The sequence below is a fragment of the Euprymna scolopes genome, chromosome 33, assembly GCF_053919585.1.
Source record: "Euprymna scolopes isolate OS-2025 chromosome 33, ASM5391958v1, whole genome shotgun sequence".
NCBI classification, from domain to species: Eukaryota; Metazoa; Mollusca; class Cephalopoda; order Sepiida; family Sepiolidae; genus Euprymna; species Euprymna scolopes.
This window is the reverse complement of record NC_136514.1, coordinates 37,372,843-37,395,896: the sequence shown is the minus strand read 5'-3', so window position 1 is coordinate 37,395,896 and position 23,054 is coordinate 37,372,843. Positions and strand designations below refer to the sequence as shown.

General features: G+C 33.1%; 1 protein-coding gene and 1 pseudogene across 1 annotated transcript in view; both read right to left on the bottom strand.

Annotated features, from left to right (window-relative positions):
• Window positions 1-318: 318 nt before the first annotated feature.
• The window catches only part of LOC145258009 (sodium- and chloride-dependent glycine transporter 2-like), a 31,086-nt gene continuing 8,350 nt past the window's right edge, over window positions 319-23,054 (bottom strand). Inside the window, exons 4-9 of the mRNA XM_080115737.1 lie at window positions 16,030-16,142; window positions 10,513-10,644; window positions 8,414-8,513; window positions 6,275-6,375; window positions 3,132-3,302; window positions 319-593 (exon numbers count right to left, since the gene is read on the bottom strand). Of these exons, the coding sequence (XP_079971863.1) occupies window positions 498-593; window positions 3,132-3,302; window positions 6,275-6,375; window positions 8,414-8,513; window positions 10,513-10,644; window positions 16,030-16,142 (713 nt within the window). The 3' untranslated portion in view covers window positions 319-497. The remainder of the gene's footprint in view (window positions 594-3,131; window positions 3,303-6,274; window positions 6,376-8,413; window positions 8,514-10,512; window positions 10,645-16,029; window positions 16,143-23,054) is intronic.
• On the bottom strand, window positions 8,130-8,248 carry LOC145258594 (5S ribosomal RNA; annotated as a pseudogene).

Below are 23,054 nucleotides of genomic sequence, written 5' to 3'. Positions count from 1 at the left end.
TAACTTTTGTTTTTCACATGTACAAATATTTTTTGCTTTAGGAAATTAATTTTAGTCTCTAATTTTTCAAATACAATGAAAAAGTAGTCGGAAACCTACAAAAAAATTATGATAAATCGGCTTTCAAAACTAGGTCCCCCTATCTTTATCCGCCCATTTTTGCCCGTACCTAGTTTTTTATATATTAAATAAAAAAGCTCTTCATATGTAAATAAAAATAAGTAAAAAAAAAGTAATTAAATTCAATAACTGTTCCCATAATTAATGTTTTCCGTTGTATTGATGTAATGAAAACAGGACGAGAGATTCCGTCTGGTAATCTTTTATTCAATTAAGAATCTTATTACTCGTCTACTTGACAAGCAGAAATGTACATCTTTTATAGCTTGGATTATCAAAGAGGAGATAATCCATATTCACAAAAATTTATTCGTCAATTTAATGAAAAAGCTTTGCTGTACTGGATTGTCTCCCCTCTTCTGGGGTAGAACTGTAATTTAACTCATTTCAGTTGTGGTGTCGTCGTGACATTCTGTGTATTTCTTTATTGCAGGACGCCATTCAGGTGTTGGTTTCATACTGGATTTCAGTCGCTGGAAGAAAGAGAAAAAAATAACGATGTTTTTTTACAATTACACTGCTAGAAAAAACAAAAAAACAAAAAAAAAAACAGAAACAATAATGAAGATAATACAAATTCCGCACTAAAAATAGAATGTGAGCTTCCCTAAGAATTAAACTACGATACTTGATGATATAATGTGAATGAAGAGAGGCCAGAAATAGAAAAAGAATATGTCTTCTTGCAAAATGTTCGGCACACCTCTACTTGTCCTGTTGTATATTTGTTATATTTGTTAGGACGAATAAGTAAGCATAAAGGAGAGATAACAACGAGACGTCTTTAGGGTACAAGAAGCCATTTTTTATGATATGCGAAGGGACGTAACCCGTACAGTTAAAAATGCAAAACAAGATTGGATAATCCATATCTTTGCAGTCCACAAACAAAAAATTTAAAGAAACGTAATATTGACCGTCGCCTTTATCATAGTCCAGTCATCTTAGATCTCTTTTTGATTCTTAAGACACAACAAATCTTACTTTGCTGGATGTGAATGAACAGAGGCCAGAATAGGAAATGAAAATGTCTCTCTGCGCAATGTTTTGCGCATCACATCCGGTTCACAAAAAAAAAAAAGGTTAAAGAAACGTAGCTTCAAGAACTAATGTTGTAACAAAAGAGTAAAGATTGACAAAGACCTGTCAGGTAATGATGCAGATTTTGTAAATAAATAAAACTCATTTCACAATAAAAATCATTGTACAATAGCTTCGTTTTTAAGGATTCCTCTCTGCTAACTCCCCCACCCCCACCCCGCATACACTAATTAACTCACTCGATCTACACACGACGGAACTATCTCCAACCTTCCTTTTTTCCTCTACAAGACTGATCATCATTTCCATTTTTCCCCCGAGCTACAGTTATTACGTATCGACTCTTGATTGGACAAAATCCCCAATCAGCACTTTCAACCAATCAAAAAACGCAAGAAATGTTCACTCCAGATATTAGATCGTAGTATAAGAATTCAAACACGTTGATTTTATTCTTCTTTTGTGTTTCTATTTGCAAACTGAAACAAATACAACACGTCAAAATCCGATAAACATCCAATAAGGAGTGAAATGCCTTTTGCCAAGCTGCATACACATAAGGAGAGATTTTCATGGATTATTAAGCACACACACACACACACACACACACACACACACACACACACACACACACACACCGTTCACGGAACGTTCATATAAAGTTGTACATATAAACGCACATAACGCCAGCTGAAAAAAAAACTACGCAATTGACGTATTTTATAGTTGCCATTGCCCAAATACCTTTTTTTTAAGTAACAAATATTTTAAAAATGGAGGAAAGAAAAAAAAATGCTGAAGAATTCAAGCAAATCTCCTGAATAGAGACAAAGTGACATTAAATAAAAAGGAGGAAAATATAAAAAAGGGAGCAAATGAAAGCCACGCCCGAAAAGTATATTAATTTAGTCAAGTTTTATTTAAATAAATTAATGGTGATACGATATTTACAAATAAAGTGGGAAAAATATACGGTGTCATTTTTAAAATAATCAAACAAAAATAGTCTTATTTAATTTGTAAAACCTGAAAGGAAAGAAGCCCGCGAAAAGGGGTCTTTGTTTCCTTTTTTCAGTCCTTTTCTTGAGAAGCCCTCTCACAATCTTCTAGAACTTTCTGCTTCTTATGTTTTTATTTAATTGGAATTCATTATTGAGATGAGTATTGTTTTATTAATTTTATTTATTACGGACCATTATCCTCATCTTTTTCTTAGTTGTTTCACGACGTTTCGGCCAACTATTCCTCTGTGGTAACCGCGACGGATAGGAACTCTGAATCTCTTGACTGCATCCACTGCAATTACTGACTTCCGTAATTGTTGTCGGCTCACCACGTTTTTGTCCAATTAAGCCTCTGGCCGGCTTTGGGTAGAATTGAAACCGCTATCTTCAGACAATTATCACCTAGAACTGTGGACATTCAACGTCTATATGAACTGCGCCACGGGTCTCGAAGGGCGATCAAGGTTGAATCTTTTGGTCTTATAAATTCATGTTTATTATCTTCCGTAGTCGGGTGCGTACCGAATGGTATATATGATTTAATTGGAATTCATTATTGAGATGTTATACTTAACGTGACTGCAGATTTTGTATACTTATGAATTTAGGTCATACGCTAACGGATATATAGGCGCGTAACAGATAGTTTCGGCCATTTTTCCTTGTGTTGGTGTAATGGTTGACATTACTTGTTTTCCGAGCCGAATAAACATTTTACATTAAGTAAAAATATTAAAAACTTGCCAGCTAGGTAGAAGAATAACTTATCTCGCCTTTGGTAACATTTATCTGTCATATATATATATTTTTTTACCACATTTTCGAATCTCTGTGGGCTGTAAAACAAACCAAGATACTGTCAGCTGAAAGGTTTGTGTGAAGCAATGTGTGATGTCACTTAAAAGTGAAATATTTGATATCGGTTATACTGCTGGCTTATTATTCGTCTACAATGGGTTTACTTACCTTTAGGAAAGGGCCTCGCAATGACAATATTTCTTGAAGGGCTGCAATTGGGAAAGTTACGACCGACAGGAGGGCGATAAATGTTCCGACGTAACTGACCCAGACAGGAAACGGCTCCCCTGAGTCATACTTGAGTGGAGACTGATCAACTAAAGTAAGTATCCAAAAGGCCTGTAGAGAAATAAAAGGGCTTAAATTTCGTATTTGATGATGACGATGACGACGACGATGACGACGACGATGACGACGACGATTATGATGATTACGCTGATGATAATGATAATGACGACCACGACAACCACCACGAATACGACGATAAAGATGATGATGATTTTTTTATCTGTATTACAAATTATTTTAATGCTAGCTGTACCCATACGCACACACTTGTATGCACACACACACAAACACACACACACACACATATATATGATGACAATATATAATAATAATAATAATAATAATAATAATGATAATGATAATAATAACAAAGAATACTAAGAAAAAGATTTAGTAAACGTTTAAGTAAAGTGCTTAATAAAAATAAAATATTGAGAATATGTTGGTAAATAAGTTATTTATAAAAAAAATGCTTATATAAAAAAAAACTTATATCAGATAAACACTGCACCTCTTTTGATTTCATTATATATATATATATATATATATATATATATATATATATATATATGTATATATAAAACTAGTACAAGTTTATGTTTTCACTTACTTACCTTCTATTTGTGCTCTTATAAAGTCGCTGATGAAGAGAATTTTGGAAGTATGTTAATTATGGCACCGAATATTACAAATCGTTTTAGAAACCATCGCACGCCATTTTTTTTTGTTGTGTTTGAATATTTGGAACCGATATAAATAATTTACTAATTTTATTCATCTCACCCTACTTTATATATATATATATATATATATATATATATATATATATATATATATATATATATATATATATATACATATATATATTTTTTTTATTTTTTTAATTATTACTATAATTATTTCTGTGTAAATGTGTTTTTACCTTTTGTTTATGCTAATCCTTTCATTTGTAAAGCTCAATGTAATTACATAACATATAACAAATAATTGACAAAAGTCTATATTACAAATATTAGGATGTTGACCATGTTACAATTTATTTCTTTAAGTAGGTTGACACGCACAATTCTTGACAGTACTGTTTCATTCATTTAATTATTAGATCGATCAATGAATCTATTCTGCCCTTAACTCCTCTGAAGAAATAGCACCTATCAATCCACTAAAATAAAATAAAATGCATATGGACATGGTTACAAAACTCGAAAATTCGGAGGGCAGTTACAATAACCTTATATATATATATATATATATATATATATATATATATATACAGAGAGAGAGAGAGAGAGAGAGAGAGAGAGAGAGAGAGAGAGAGAGAGAGACTAGATGTAATCCACGGGTGTTTGCACAGAAACAAATATTTAATTTCACGCACTAGAGCAGATTAGGAAAAAAATGCAAGGAAGGTAATCCTAGATAAAAAATGATACGACGAAAGTGACCTCCCCTGCATCGGGTAATATAATACAAATTCAAACACTAAGCAAAAAGAAAAAAAAAACAGTATTAAAATAAACACGCATAAATATAGGAATAAAATCATATAAAATTATATAATAATTGGAAAAAAACAAGTAGGAAAAACAGGGAAAATTAAAACAGAAATAAATAATTAATAAATAAAAATACGAAAGTACGGGTTAAAACGGAAAACTATCTATACATAACACCAAAAGATGGAGGAAGTGCGGAAGCATGGCTGTAGAAATCTTTTTACCCGAATGCGATGCCCAGCATGTTAAAAATATACCATTTGTTGTAAAAATCTAATGGATAAATATTTGAAGAAGTTGGTGGGGACAGGGCATTTTTTACGGAAACATAAATCGTAAACATGCCAACTCATTAATGAAACAGCTGTAATGGAAAAATCAAGGAAATAAACGAAGCTTATAAAAAGAAAACGTGAGTCTTTGAATTTTCAACAAAATTTTGCACTATATATATATATATATATATATATATATATATATATATATATGCATTCGTATAACAGTATACCTACATTCCAAGATCCAAATATTTAATTTAATGCAAAACAGCTATTTCAATATTATTATGTCAATACCGACTCTTTTCGTGTATATACTCACCAGAAAATAGTAATTCTTTGATTGGAAAGAAAAAAATGCATGACAATATAATGTTGGAAAAAAGAAAACGAATCGATTGGTTCTGCAGAACGAAACGGATCTGTAAAATAATCTATGGAAAATATTAACATGCTGGAGAAGTTGTTTTACGTTAAAAATAAATATTTGGATCTTGGAATGTCACTATACAGTTATTTTTTTTATGTATGCACTGTTGTTATATTTAATATACATTGAATTTCCAAGCAAAAAAGGACTGATATATACAGAGTAACATATAATTGAAAAAAACATTATACCAAAAACGAAACACACACACACATTATATATATATATATATATATATATATATATATATATATATATATATATATATATATATATATATATATATATATATATATATGCGTTTTATTTTTTATTACCTATCTTTCTGTTAAGTTACATTATTGTTTCAGCTACCCGGCGTTTTTTTTTGTTTTTTTTTTTTGGGGCCGTATGTAGCTTTCTCAGACTTTTACAGAAAAGTTCGTTTTGATGGGATGAAAGAGTGAATGATGTCAGAGGAGGGGTGCGAGAAGAGCGGAAAAAAGAGGACGGTAACAAGGGGGAAAGGTAGGAGGGGGGCTTGGTATGTCGGTAATGTTTTATTTTTGGAGTTTAAGGACCTCGTGGGGGAAGGTTTGGGAAGTTCATTTCTAGTGTGGCTAAGGGTATAGGGATACATGGAGGGGGAAGGGGGATATGTCGGGGTAGGAGAAGGGGGTTACTTTAAAATTCTAAATTTCTATTAAACTATATATATATATATATATATATATATATATATATATATATATATATATATAAATGTATAACATATTACATGGATAATGGATAATACAAATGAGCAATAACACAATTAATAGATGGTAAAATTAATCTCACCAATGTAGACAAAGGAGCAACAAATTTACATAATGGTTTCCAGAAGGCATATGGTTTATGGCCTAACATAAATGTTATATCTTCCCAAAATCTTTCAATACCTAATTCAAAACAAGAGAAAAATGTTGATATCAGAAAATTATGGAAATATTTGACTGATGATCTGAGAGACTAATCATATTTTATGGGATAAGCTGATATACCTATTTCGGATACAAGGGACTTACCCAGAGACTATAAATATAGTTGCATTTAACATGTTACTGGGTTAGGGCTCTGTGGCAGCTAATGCTCCAGAAGCATGACGTGTACTTTTGTAACATACTTTTACTAATACACTTTTTTGTGAATTATATACAGTGTGTGTCGTGATTATTACCGGCCTGCAAGGCTACAACACCGCACGAACGGAATTGAATGCAGTAACGGCGATGGCAAATGTAGAAGGACTTTAGAGGGTATTTTTTGAACTAGGTACAATGCTAGCAATAGTGATGGCAAATGTCACGATTTTCCTGCCATAGTTCTTGTCAAGAAACTATAAATATAATTATATTTAACATTTTGGGGAGATTGAATATATACTAAAGCCGCTGATGCTGGGTGCTGCAGCAGCAGCAGAAACAGCAACAGTTGGTGCATCCGCATATAGATATGCAAATAACCAAGTGCACTTTGGTGTTGACGTTCAATGTTTAAAAGATGAAACGTACAGGGTGGAACGATAAAAGTGTCGCCCTAATGAAAACAACACTACAGATTTATTTTAAAAATTTTATTGAAAAAATCAATTCAGGTAACTGTATTATGTAGTAGAGCTGAAATCTGTTCAATGAAGCCGCTTTCAGCCTCAATCACAGCCTCGGTACGGATCTGGAACTGAGAGCGTGTCTTTTCCACAAGCGTCAACGTGAGCTCGGCGAGTACTCGATGGATGCCGGCGATCAGTCTGGCCTTGGTGTTGTGGGAGGTTATGTTGGTGATGTTCTCGACGAATGATCAAACAAAGTAGTCCAGTGGGTTCAGGTCGGGAGAGGACGGGGGCAGTGAGAGAAGGATATAAAGTCGTAGCATAAAAATAAAAAAGGTTTGCCAGCGGTCACATGATTGCACCAGGGGATCACCACACACACTTCAGCACATCCAGGTGCACTTTGGTGTTGACGTTCAAGCCGAGTTCGAAGATGTGAGGTGGCATGATGTGGCTCTCACTTGAAACCACACCAATGACCATAACTATGGCCGGAAACTTTGTTTTCATCATTCTTGGCACGTCTCTATTATTCGTGGAAATGCATTTTGAGGATGCTGGCAATGGTCCTGTTGTCATAACTTTGATCGGTAGAGAGCATGAGTTGTACAGTGGCGCACCTCCAATCTCACTCGTTGAACATTGTGTCACTTTCAGACATGATAGAAGACTCCTATCGCTCTTGAGATATATACACAACTGGCCAACTAGTAGATGGTCTGCAACAACAACAAAAAAGAAAACCGGATTTCATCAAACGGAAATGGAATCATGTCTTTTGTAGGGCGACAATTTTATCGTTCAACTCCTTAAAAACATGGTACAGAGTAACATTTACTCCAGTGGAGAATGGAACAGTTCTGCGATACCATTAGCTTATGGAAGCAAAACAAAAATAAATAATTAAACGAAATATTGTTATAAATTAACTAACTGACTGGGTCAGCATTAACCTATTTAGGTTTAACCGGCTTCCCCCAAAGTAGGAGGTTTCATGGGAGCATGAAATTCGCAAGCTGTCCCCAGTCGCATGTATATCCCTGTCAGGGGAGATGACGACGTTAGGTTTTTGCAATTTCTTGCAGGGAGGTGTCGACGTCCTCCGACATACAGCGCCCGGAATTTCCAAATTGGTCACCCATTTTAGTAATGGTCAGGCTCAACATTGCTTAACTTTGGTGATCTGACGGGAACCGGTGTGTCAACGTGATTATGCCGTATATATATTGTTATAAATTACGAAACATAAAACAATTTAAGTAAACAATTTAATAAATAAAATTTTACAAATGCAAAATTATTTAAACAATAAATTACTCAATATTAGATTTTTAAAAAATCAGATAAATGATAAATATCTTAAAAGATGAATATGAGAACAATCTTACCATAAATCCAGCAAACGGTAATACATTCCATGAAGATGATAAACAAAAGTGAAATACTGGAACAATACCAGTCTATAACTTGTACGACATAAACTCCGCCCTACAATATCAAAAAGCAATCATTTAATAACTGTACCATTTCAAATAGAGCGAAGAGGAATTGATGTAAAATTCAATTTTTAACTCCTCCTCCTCCTCCTCCTCCTCCTCCTCATCCTCCTCAACAACAACAACAACAACAACAACAACAACAACAACAACAGCAACAGCAACAACAACAACAACAACAACAACCGGATAAAAAATATTTTCATATTCCTAATAGAATATTCTGGCATTCAGTGACATGAGGCGAATGTGGGTATTTTAGTTTCAAGAACCACCGACAGATGTCACTTGTCAGCCAAAGAACAGGGGTCGATAACTCTTCCTTTTCTAAAAGTGCGTGCAAACTAAATTTATATTTTGCTATATTTTTTATACAATCTTTCTGTACAAAAAACTTATTCTTCAACCTCTATAAATGTTTCATGTTTTTTTAATTATATTTTGCTACATTTTTATACAATCTTTCTGTATAAAAAAATTATTCTTAAACCTTTATAAATGTTTCATGTTTGTTAAATTATATTTTGATACATTTTTATACAACTTTACTGTAAAAAAATAATTCTAAAAACAATCTATGTTTCGTGTTTTTATCATAATTATTATTTTATTTTCAGTTATGAATTAATTATTGGAAAGAACTTATATTAATACATTAAAATTTTATTTGATATATTTTTATACAGTAAATGTTTCGATTTTCATATTTTTGTGTAATTTGTTTTGTTATATATTTTTGCGTTATCGTAAACACTTGTTTATATTTGAGGTTCAAATAATGGCCGCCAGACGTCAGTTCTCTTACGAATAACATGAGTCAATAACTCGTCCGTATTGCTTATATGTCACTGACATGCAGAAATGCCAATATTTTTAATAATATTTCAAATAAGACGGGCAAAAATATTTTAATATTCATAATAGAATATGTTAAATAACATTTCAAATAGAACGGAAAGAAAATTATTTTAAGTAATACTAGCTAGACGTCTAGTGTCACCCGGTCGTACAATACGCTTTAACATGATATCTTAATTGATGCAGATTGCGTATATTTATTATTATAGAATCACTCATCTATTAAATATTATATATTACGAGGAATAATTTGCCCGGTGGACTAATTAGCAAATAAATAAACAAAAAAATAAAAAATAATGATAATTTCATTTATCAAATTCCGTCTGTGTTTGTTTACAATATCACGTCAGCTGATATTTGGGCTTGACGATGAATGCCCTGGAATAGTCACTTCTGATTAATTCTTAGTTATAAAATCAGCAAACGAAGAAATGATTTGCGGCGATTTTAAATGATACCTCCACTTTTATCCTAAATTGAACGCAGGACTATTCGATCTGTAGTCGAATGCTCTAGCACTCCAGATGCTATGTCTCTAGATGACAATAAATAACTCTGTGTTTGTAAATAAGAAATGATTTGCTGAGATTTTATTATCTCACTTGGCTGGTGTTTCGTAAAATATTTCCCCGTAAAAATGCTCCCTTTTTTATCTATAAGAAAGACTATTTTTAGGATCGGATTTTTTCGATTTTAGATAATCATCGGATGTATTGCTGTACACAACATATCTAAAAACACTGCCAGACATATAAATTAGTTTGTGTAAAATTTGCAAAAGATAAGACTCAGCCGTTTAAGTACCTATGAGGAAGGAACACACACCTACATACACACACACACACGCGCGCGCGCACACACACACACACACACAAAGTGACTTTTATATAATAGTAGATATATATAGAGATTCCGAATAGAATATTTTAAATAGCATTCAAAATAGAACAAAAAAAAATCGTTTTAAATAACATTTTAAATCGATCCATATGGAAATTATTTAAATAATTTGCCAAGTAAAACGAAAAAGAAATTTTAAGTAACAAATTTTTTCAATGCAATGAGATTAGATGAAATAGTCTTGTCAGCGTGTGACATTAGCTGTTACAAACAAGTCACTTAATCCTTACCTGAGTCACACAAGGGATTCCAAATAGAAATGACACAATGCATATTACTCCTGTCACAAGGATCTTTCTGTAATTTAATTTTTCTGGGAATGAGTCACTCAGTGAAGTTAGTAGAACCTGAACGTGAACAAACTATAAAAAATAAAAAAAATGAAATAAAATAAATCTTACTATAATGAATACATTGTGTCCGTCTCTTAGCGACTTTATGTCACATTTATAAAATTACGGGCGACTATATTTTTTTCGGAAACCAAAAACCAGAATTTCGTGAAAATGGTGAGAGCCGATTTACGAGTGACTTCCAATAAGTTTCCAGACTTTATTTTGTACAGGCATTTAAAATTGTTGTAGACCCTTGAAGATTCAGTATGTTATTGTTATACGTCTTATGAGATGACTGACCAATATTTATGATTTCAGGTTCAAATGGACAGCTACAACAAGAATTGGAGTTCACTCTATTAAAGCCTGATTGTCACAGCTGGTGAATTTCAAGAATGCAATCTGGACGTGAGGACACTTTAGAAGAATGATATGCAATAAAATTCTGTTTTGATTGAATGATATGGAATAAAATTCTGTTTTGATTGAATGATATGCAATAAAATTCTGTTTTGATTGAATGATATGCAATAAAATTCTGTTTTGATTGAATGATATGCAATAAAATTCTGTTTTGATTGAATGATATGGATTAAAATTCTGTTTTGATTGAATGATATGCAATAAAATTCTGTTTTGATTGAATGATATGCAATAAAATTCTGTTTTGATTGAATGATATGCAATAAAATTTTGTTTTGATTGAATGATATGCAATAAAATTCTGTTTTGATTGAATGATATGCAATAAAATTCTGTTTTGATTGAATGATATGCAATAAAATTCTGTTTTGATTGAATGATATGAAATAAAATTCTGTTTTGATTGAATGATATGCAATAAAATTCTGTTTTGATTGAATGATATGCAATAAAATTCTGTTTTGATTGAATGATATGCAATAAAATTCTGTTTTGATTGAACGATATGCAATAAAATTCTGTTTTGATTGAATGATATGGAATAAAATTCTGTTTTGATTGAATGATATGCAATAAAATTCTGTTTTGATTGAATGATATGCAATAAAATTCTGTTTTGATTGAATGATATGAAATAAAATTCTGTTTTGATTGAATGATATGGAATAAAATTCTGTTTTGATTGAATGATATGCAATAAAATTCTGTTTTGATTGAATGATATGCAATAAAATTCTGTTTTGATTGAATGATATGCAATAAAATTCTGTTTTGATTGAATGATATGCAATAAAATTCTGTTTTGATTGAATGATATGGAATAAAATTCTGTTTTGATTGAATGATATGCAATAAAATTCTGTTTTGATTGAATGATATGCAATAAAATTCTGTTTTGATTGAATGATATGCAATAAAATTCTGTTTTGATTGAATGATATGCAATAAAATTCTGTTTTGATTGAATGATATGCAATAAAATTCTGTTTTGATTGAATGATATGCAATAAAATTTTGTTTTGATTGAATGATATGCAATAAAATTCTGTTTTGATTGAATGATATGCAATAAAATTCTGTTTTGATTGAATGATATGCAATAAAATTCTGTTTTGATTGAATGATATGGAATAAAATTCTGTTTTGATTGAATGATATGCAATAAAATTCTGTTTTGATTGAATGATATGGAATAAAATTCTGTTTTGATTGAATGATATGCAATAAAATTCTGTTTTGATTGAATGATATGGAATAAAATTCTGTTTTGATTGAATGATATGCAATAAAATTTTGTTTTGATTGAATGATATGCAATAAAATTCTGTTTTGATTGAATGATATGCAATAAAATTCTGTTTTGATTGAATGATATGCAATAAAATTCTGTTTTGATTGAATGATATGGAATAAAATTCTGTTTTGATTGAATGATATGCAATAAAATTCTGTTTTGATTGAATGATATGGAATAAAATTCTGTTTTGATTGAATGATATGCAATAAAATTCTGTTTTGATTGAATGATATGCAATAAAATTCTGTTTTGATTGAATGATATGCAATAAAATTCTGTTTTGATTGAATGATATGCAATAAAATTCTGTTTTGATTGAATGATATGAAATAAAATTCTGTTTTGATTGAATGATATGGAATAAAATTCTGTTTTGATTGAATGATATGCAATAAAATTCTGTTTTGATTGAATGATATGGAATAAAATTCTGTTTTGATTGAATGATATGCAATAAAATTCTGTTTTGATTGAATGATATGCAATAAAATTCTGTTTTGATTGAATGATATGCAATAAAATTCTGTTTTGATTGAATGATATGCAATAAAATTCTGTTTTGATTGAATGATATGCAATAAAATTCTGTTTTGATTGAATGATATGGAATAAAATTCTGTTTTGATTGAATGATATGCAATAAAATTCTGTTTTGATTGAATGATATGCAATAAAATTCTGTTTTGATTGAATGATATGCAATAAAATTCTGTTTTGATTGAATGATATGCAATAAAATTCTGTTTTGATTGAATGATATGCAATAAAATTCTGTTTTGATTGAATGATATGCAATAAAATTCTGTTTTGATTGAATGATATGCAATAAAATTCTGTTGTAAAAAAGTCATAGAAACGTATGAAATGCTTCAGACTGCTTTTGGACCATCTTTCATAAATCGAGCATGTTTTTGAGTGGCACAAGAAATTCAAGGAAGGCAAGGAGTCTGTGAGGAATGATGAGGGGCGTGGGAAGAGTAAGAACGTCAGACCACCAGAGTTGATTTGCCGAATAAAGAATTTTATGGATAAAAACCGTTGTGTGTCTATAGAGACAATAAGTGTTGAGTTTGATGTTAGTGTGGGAACTGTACACACAATTATTCGCGAGGAACTAAAGATACGGAAGATTTACGCGAGGTCTTTCCCTAGATTGCTAAGAGAAGACCACAGATTATTTGATGAAGATGGGTATCGACACAGTTCTTCACCTTCCCTTTAGTTTAGACCTTGCTCCCTGCGACTTTTGGTTATTGCCTAAACCCAAGAAAACCCTTAGAAGCTGTTGTTATGAGACACTTGAGGAGATGAAAGAGGCTGTGACGAGGGTTATTGACACGTTTACACGGCAGGGCTTCCATGGGGCCTTCCAGAAGTTATAAGAACAATACAAGTGCATTGTAGCCGGGGGAGATTACTTTGAAAATGACTAGAGCTACTATCAATAACAATTCCCATACGAAAACCTCTGGAATCTTATTGAAGACACCTCATATAATTGCTCCACGCACCAGAAACATAATGCGTGTACTTTAAATTCGCCTTTGAACAAAAGTTAGGAATAAATAGACGTATTAAGCAAGTATAAACTTTAAGAATAGTTAAATGTCTTTTGGAAATAAGGAACAACAGAGTTAGTAAAAAAAAATGTCCAACATACATATATATGCAATTACGAATGTTGTCTTTTGTTCTTCATTATTGTATAACTTTTGCATGACAGCTATAAAAACAAAAACGTCTTCAGTTAGCTCTAGCTAATGATCTTAAAATCTCATTTGACTCGTCTTTCTCAACACATTTTCAGTCGACTTAAACGATTTCTAACTTCGTTGATAACGTAAAAAGTTAACGTTTTTCATGATTCCGCTCTCCTGTCAAACCGGACATATTCACTCTCGACGGCCATTTCCTACGGTTTCTCTTGAGTTCAAATCCGGTCAATAATTTTTATTACTATTGCAATCTCTCTTTTCTGTATGTAACCCCTACAGGTCCGGAACAGATGCACAGGCTTGAAAGAAACGTGCAGCTGGTTCCGATCCCCGTGGCATTACCTTTATCTCTGTCCAGTGGTAGGATTTGTCCCTGTCGCCGTGGTTCGCTTACTTGTCTTCAATCTTGGTCCGGTTTCCAAACTGCGTCAGCAGAGCTGATCTGAAATAGACTGCACTTCCATGCAACGGCGTTTCACAAACAAGACAAAAGTCCAGGATTAACTTCTTTATAACACGAAATAATTATTGCACTGAAGTTTACAAGTTAGTATGTTCATAAGGCGTTAGCAACTTCGTACAATTTATAGGGGCTGGCAGCCGTTCGCTAACAAAGTTCCTTGTTTGTTGTTCGACTATATATACTTAGAAAGAAAATCGACTTAGAACCAACCAGGAATGCAACAGGGAGGGAGGTCGCCGAGGAAGACGCGTGGCAGTGTGTGTCCTTCAGATGTCTTTGCTTTCCGTTATATTGGAATCGGTTTGCTGTAAATTCGCCTTCTCAATACGGGTCCCAAATGGTCACCAGCCAATCGGAGCCGACCCTTTTGTCTTTCGCCTTTTGCTAGGTCCAGTCACGTTCCGCTTCCCAAAAGTGGGAGGATCCAGGTATGTCCATTACACCTAGAATTTCGGCAACACCGCTCCCCCAACCACTGAACCAGTTGATCACGGAATTACAAACTCTAATGAACTGAGCTAAGAGGACGCTGACGAAGTTAGGTCGTGTTTGTTAATATTTCAGCTAATTCATGTTCCGACGTTAGATGCGCATGCGTAGAGCCATCTTGTCATGAGAGGACGTGAAACTCCGTCGCCTCTATCGAAAGCTTTTGCAAAACATACATACATACATGATGATTGCAAACGTCTTGTCAGACGAGTGCCACTCTCTCAGACACTTAATGTCCATGAGCTCAGAAATGACTTTTTTTTTTCTTAGTTCTACTGGTGAATTCACACGCTCACGCAGGCATGATACTGAAGACAGTCATTGAGAACAATTATTACATGTTTCCAGCATTTCAAGCCTCCATGCGTCATAACTTTTCCATCGCCACAGGACCATTTTTATAGACAAATGCCTGAGGGAGTATCTATACACAGGTGATGTTACAGAGTCTTAGCTTTGTACGACAGCTAAGTCTCTCTCTCGGTTCAAAATGTTGAGATCCAGCAACAAGCAAGAGCAAGATAGCCAGCAACAAGTTAAACTGCAGACCAGCTTAATGCGGGTACTGGTCTCTCGCTTTATGGTTTTTTAAATCAGAGATTTGCTTCTCCTGGAAATGTTGCCTTCACCACGGCTTATGGGAGCCCTCTCCACCCCAACACGCAAACACACATGGTGCTAGTTGGCCGTTGACTCCTAGAAAGGGTTCATTTGCCCTTTGGAAGGTCTTGTTTTTAATCCTTCAGGGAGACTAGCAACCCTCCTCACCAAACAAGTCTGGTGGGGGAGCCAGTTTAGTCGCCGGTGACCAGACCATGAGGCAGGTAGTACTGGATTACATGGTACCAGTAGCATATGATATGACCTGACACACACACATACATACATACATACATACATACATTTAAACAGACTTGTGCCCTTTATATTATAGATGATATAGATGTTTTACTATATTTATTTCTCTGTAGTTGGTGTTATGTTATTTAATTTTTTTTATATAATTTTGAGCTTTGCCTTACCTGACTGTCCATTCCGACAAGGAGCAACATAATAAAGAATATGGAAGACCAAAGCTGAGCGAAAGGTAATGTGGACAAAGCCTCTGGATAAACAACGAACGCAACACCAGGACCTGCGGAAATAAAACAAGAAAAACGAACCCACAGCATAATATAGTCTATTTACGTATCACCACACACACACACACACACACACACACACACACACACACACACACACACACACATACATATATATATTTAAAAAGGTTTTTAGTGGTATAAAATTCTATTAGGATAAGTGGAGTCATTATCAGAATTTGGAGGAAGATCGATGCGGGGAGAAAAAAATAAGTAGACACGAAAAATAGTCAAAAGACTATTCGACTAAAATAAATAATTAAAAAAAAAGAACCTCGTTGTACCTTTGGTCCGACACTTAAGAGTCAAGAGACTAGCGGGGGGGGGGTACCCGGTGTTGATCGAGTGTGTGGAGGTGTGTGTGGTCAGTGGGGCTGGGAATGTTAATGAAAACATAAGCAAAGTAAAAAAGAAAACAGAAAAACGAACGTTAAAACTTATCTGAAAAATAAAGCGGGGGGTACCCGGGCGGTGTGTGTGTGGGAGGGGGCGTAATCAAAACATAAGAATAAGCGAAGTAAAAAAAACACAAAAAACTAACGTAAGGCAAACGAACGATGTTAATGTAAAAATCGGAAAAACAAAAACAAAAAAGAAAACAGAAAAACGCACGCTAAAAATTCTGAAAAAAAAACACACAGAAAAAACAAACACGTGAAAATGGTGTAAATAAGCACGTTTCAATATTAAAATTTAAAAAATCGGTGGGTGCCCGGGTGTTTTTGGGGTGTGTGTGGTCGGTCGGGGTGGGGGTGGGGGGTTTAATGAAAACCTAAGAATAAGCGAAGAAAAAAAAACAGAAAAACGAACGTTACGTGAAAATGGCTTAAATAACCCTGCTTCAATATAAAAATTTAAAAAATCGAAAAAAAAAAGACATCGCACACCACGATTCGAACCAAAAATGTTTAGATAACGCTCTAACCAACTCATCTAACACGACGTACATGAAATTGCTTCAGTTCTTCAAATATTTAAACTAAATAAGTTATGACGTTGTCTGACCCATGCTTAGAACCGATCTCGTTATGAGAGGACGGTTTTTGCTCACTAAAGTGCCGATTTCAGGGTGAAAAAATTAACGTTTTTGGCCAATGTTTAAATATTTGTCGGGCGAAGGATGGGGGCTTTCATATGAGACCAAATTTGTGAATTTTCTTCTGTCTGTCGAAAGTTTTTAGCAGACACACAAACATACATACATACATACATACATTTTCGCTTTTATATTTATAGAAGATTACGTCGGCAGCGATTAAAATAAAACAATTTATACATAACTGAAAATGGTGAAACAAGCAATAAAAAAATTATAAAACTACACGGGGTGAATTAAATGAATGAATAACCCGTGATATATGGCCCATATTTCAGAACCTAGGACGAAAAAAAAATACAAATAAAAAAACGTAACTTGCTTGCAAATAAGTGCAGAAACAAGAATTAATGACGGAATGTAGGCATTTTTTTCTTGATAAATTAGAGCTCTTTAAACATTTTTTAATTATGTATAAATTGTTTTATTTCAATCGCTGCCGACGTAATCTCTTGACAAGTGTCGGATGAAAGGTACCTCGAGGTTCTTATTTATTTATTTATTTATTATTTCATAACAAATACACCAATCAATCAACTCACATTTCATCATTTTTAATAATTCTTGGATTTGTTACTAATTTCGACAATCATATTTCATAATTTTAACCCGCCTTATCGCTCCCCCCCCACGAAAATAATAACTTTGATAAATTGTCTGGGCCGATTATTTATTACAAACAGACCAATCAATTAACTCACATTTCATCATTTTTCATAATTCTTGGATATGTTACTAATTTCGAAAATCATTTTTCATATTTTTAACCAACATTATCACCCACCACCTTATGAAAATAATTACTTTTATATATTGTCTGGGCAGATTATTTAGTTATAAACGCACCAATCAAATAACTCACATTGCATCATTTTTCATAATTCTAGGATATGTTAATAATTTCGAAAATCATTTCTCATAATTTTAATCTACATTCTCGCCCTCCCCCTTATACAAAAATAATCACTTTGATATATTGTCTGGGCTGATTATTTCATTACAAACACACCAATCGATTAATTCACATTTCATCATTTTTCATAATTCTTGGATATGTTACTAATTTCGACAATCATTTTTGATATTTGTAACCCACGTTATCGCCTACCCTCTTACTAAAATAATAACGTTGATATAGTGTCTGGGCTGATTAATTCATTACAAACAGACCAATCAATCAACTCACATTTCATCATTTTTCATTATTCTTGGATGTGTTACTAATTCCAACAATCATTTTTCATAATTTTAACCCACATTATAGCTCCTCCCCCTTACGAAAATAATAACTTTGATATATTGTCTGGTTTGATTATTTCATTAAAAAAAAACATCAATCAATTAACTGACATTTCATCCTTTTTCATAATTCCCGAATATGATACTAATTTGACAATCATTTGTCATAATTTAAACCCACATCATCGCCATATTAAAATGGTTTTCTAAATTATAACTTTATTATTTCAGCACAGTCTGTATTCTTATTTAATAAATTGTTAGGTGAAAGTACAAAATAGTTTTACAAACCTCCCCTCCCTTTATTAAGATTGGTTTTCTAAATAACTTTAATATTACAGCACGGTCCTTATTCTGCATATTAGTTGTTTATTTATAAAATTGTTAGGCGAAAGATACCTTCCTTTCTCCATATTAAGAATGGCTTTCTAAATAATAACAGCACGGTCCATATCCTGTGTGCCATTGTTCAATTTTTAAATTTCTTAAATGAAAGTACAGAATAGTTAAAAACATACGCTCCCCATATTAATACTGGTTTTCTGAATAATAATGCTATTATTTCAGCACGGTCCATATTCCGAATGTTAGTTCCCTCCCCTCTTTTAAATATATATATGAAATACAGTAAGTATGAAATCGTAAATTGCTTCAACCATTTCCAGGACTGATTCCATATCACCCCTCACTTAAATTAGATATGAAATAAAGAAAAATTGAGATCGTAAAATGCTTCAACCATTTCCGGGACTGACTGTATATCACCCTCCCTCTCTTAAAAATAAATATGGAATAAAGAAATATTGAATCCTAAACAGCCTCAGCCATTTATGGGGCTGACTTCATATCCTCCTTGTCTCTTATAAATATACGTAAAATAAAGTAATTTTGAGATCATAAACTGCTTCAGCCGTTTCCGGGCCTGACACCGTATCCTCACTCACCCCTTTCTTTAAAATATATGCAAAATAAAGTATTTTTGAGATCGTAAACTGCTTCAGCCATTTTCTGGGATTAACTCCATACCCCCCCCCATTCTTAAAATATATTCTGAGTCGATTATTTTGTATCTTTGTTTTGCTTTTGTTTGTTTTTTTCAATGAGGAGATAATGCCTGGTAGGAAACTATATTACGCTTACTTGGCTTTTTTGCTAAGATAAAAGTGTAGTATCTGTTCTGGTGCAGCATTTCAGCGATCTCATCTCACCCACGCGATTTGTTTTTAAGGAGATAATGCCTGGTGAAAACAACTTGGTTATTTGGTCTTCATGACTGAGACAATTATTCTTAGAGGAAAGTAAAAAAGAATAAAAAACATACCTTACCCTACCCATATTAAGAATGGCTTTCTAAATACTAACACTATTATTTCAGCACGGTCCGTATTTCAGTTTGTTATTTAATAAATTGTTAGGTGAAAGTTCAGAATACTTTAAAAATACCTTTTCCTCCCCATATTAAGAATGGCGTTCTAAATGTTATTTCAGCACGGTTCGTATTCCGTATATTATCCCACCCCATCTTAAAAATATATATGAAATACATATGATATCGTAAAATAAAAGATATATAGGCTTATAAATTCAAAACCGCGAATAAAATTTACGTATTATTTCATTCTTTTTATTTATACAAAAAAATGAGTTGGTGCTTTCAGCTAGAATTTAAATCAAAACATCTAGCGTTCCAGCCTAATGTTGTGTTCTCTATCAAGTGTGCGCATGCGTATGACCGCAAAAATGTCTGCTCGTAGTTAATGTACATTTTATTTACTTACCCCCCATACATACACCTACACATCACGGCGAAAATGTATGTATGTATGTGTGTATGTGCGTTTGTGTGTTCGCTAAAAACTTTCGACACACAGAAAAAAAATTCACAAACTTGGTATCGTATTGAAGCCCCACCCTCAGGACGACAAATATCGAATTTTTGGCCCATTAGGATCAGTCTAAGGGTATTAGCTGGGTGTTTTTTCTGCAGTCCCCTCCCCAAAGTAACATTTTTTTCGTTTATCCTATGTATTTAAGTAGTAATAATGTGATGATCTAATGATATTTATACGAAATTTAAAAAAACACTTAGTCATGTCACGTGACGTAACGTCACCACTCAGTAACGGCGATGTCTTAATTCAATGTTTTTATTGACAGATTCTTATCGGCAAAAACTGCGAAGTACGATACAAATAAAAATATTAATTTAGACGTTATGACAACTTTACCAAAGTTATTAGCAGGTTAAAAATAGTTAGATACGATAGTCAAACAAAACATTACGAACAAAACATTCCAGAACAAAAAAAAATACGCTTATTAAATTAGGTTTGAGACGATACATTTGCTAAGATTATTTGTTTTTTTCATACAACCATTTTCTTTCCATCTTTGTTTATGAGAAATGAAGAGAGAGAGAGAGAGAGAGAGAGGGGGGGTGGAGAAAGACAGAGAAAGAGAGAGGGGGAGAGGTGTAGAAAGGAAATGAGAATCGTTTTACTATGTTTTAAGACTTTCCGCCAAGTCATTTTCATTATTCGACCAAATGACTTATGCAGATGACTAAAGTTAAGCCATATTTTGTCTGGTCATTCTAAGATGGGTGACTACTTGGGATTACTCAAAAGCTACACATGCCAGGCATGACCGCCTCCTTATTTTCGTTCAAATGACTTATGCCTGTTTGCACAAAAACAAAAAAAAACAAACGGCCATTTTCTTTTTTCTATGACCTGATTCTATTTAGAGGGAGGTAGGTTGCGGGATGATATGAGTTAATCAGCGTTTGTTTACTTACAAATAAGACTGCTTGAATTCTAAGAACAGATACTACACTTTGATCTTAGCCAAAAGACCAAGTAACCGTCTTATACAGCTTAATTTTCTACTGAGCATTATCTTCTATTATAAAAAAGATGCATAATTTATAATCATCGATTACTACATTCAGACAAGATGTCATATTCCAAAAATCACAGCTGAACTAAAAACATTTTTATTTAGAAGGCCATACTTATTTTCGAGTGACGTTTGTTTCTCTAAACCTTGACATGCAAAGCATGACCTCCTCCTTATTTTCTTAGTGGGGGTGAGGGTGAATGATGAGACCGCTTGAATTCTAAGAACAGATACTACACTTTGATCTTAGCCAAAAGACTAAGTAAAAAAATGATGCGTATTATATATTTATTTCAGAAATCACACATTGCTAAACTGCTGATTTCAAATTCTTTAATAAAAACATTATTATTCAGAAAGCCATTCTTAGTATTGGGAGGTTATGTTTTTTATATAATCTTCAGTTAAGGAGGAAGGGTTTTACGGAATTTATATAAAAGCATTATGTACTAGCAGTTACCCGACGTTGGTGTAAATACATTGAATGTTTCCTAGCAGAATACCCAGCGTTGCCTGGGATCGGATAAGATTGGTTGATATATGTACTAGCCCAATACCTGGCGTCGCCCGGGATTGTATTAAATAGTTGTACTAGCAGAATACTCGACGTAGCCCAGGATTAGATAAAATTGGTGTATATTTTTAAGGTGCTTGTGCAGTATATGTCCGATTTGAAAAATGTTTAGGTGCTTGTACAGTATAGGCCGATTTTACAATTTCGAAGGTGCTTGTGCAGTATATATCCAATTTGAAAAATGTTAAGGTGCTTGTGCAGTATAGGTCCGGTTTGACAATTTTGATGGTGCTTGTGTAGTATATGTCCGATTTGACAATTTTGATGGTGCTTGTGCAGTATAGGTCCTATTTGAACAATTTTAACGTGTTTGTGTAGTATAGGTCCAATTTGAAAAATTTTAACGTGTTTGTACAGTATAGGTCTGATTTGAAAAATTTGAAATAATTGTGCGGTATAAGTCGGATTTGCAAAATTTTTATGGTGCTTGTGCAGTATAGGTCAGATTTGATACTTTTGAAGGTCATTGTGCAGTATAGGTCTGATTTGACAATTTTGAAGGTGCTTGTGCAGTATAGGTCCGATTTGACAATTTTTAAGGTGCTTGTGCAGTATAGGTCCGATTTTCCAAAATTTTGAAGGTGCTTGTCGAGTATAGGTCCGATTTTAAAAATTGGGAAGGTGCTTGTGCAGTATAGGTCGGATTTGACAATTTTAAAGGTGCCTGTGCAGAATATGTCGGATTTGCAAAGTTTTGAAGGTGCTTGTGTAGTATAGGTTCGATTTGCAAAATTTTGAAGGTGCTTGTGCAGCATAGGTCCGATTTGACAATTTTGAAGGTCATTGTGCAGTATAGTTCCTATTATTTTTTGAAGAGTTTAAATGTACTGTTTTATTTATATAAAAAAAGAAGAGAAGATTATAGTATATATATATATATATATATATATATATATATATATATATATATATATATATGCATGTATATATATATGTTTATGTTAAGGAATAGAGAAAGGGAGAGAGAAAGAGAGGGAGGGGAAGAGGTGAGTTATAATGTAGACACGTTGGCCGGAAGTAAAAGATCAGCTGATTTGATTGCGTGTGAGTCATGTGATCAGGTTAGCTGAATCGTTGAGATTTGAGTTGGACTCAGAA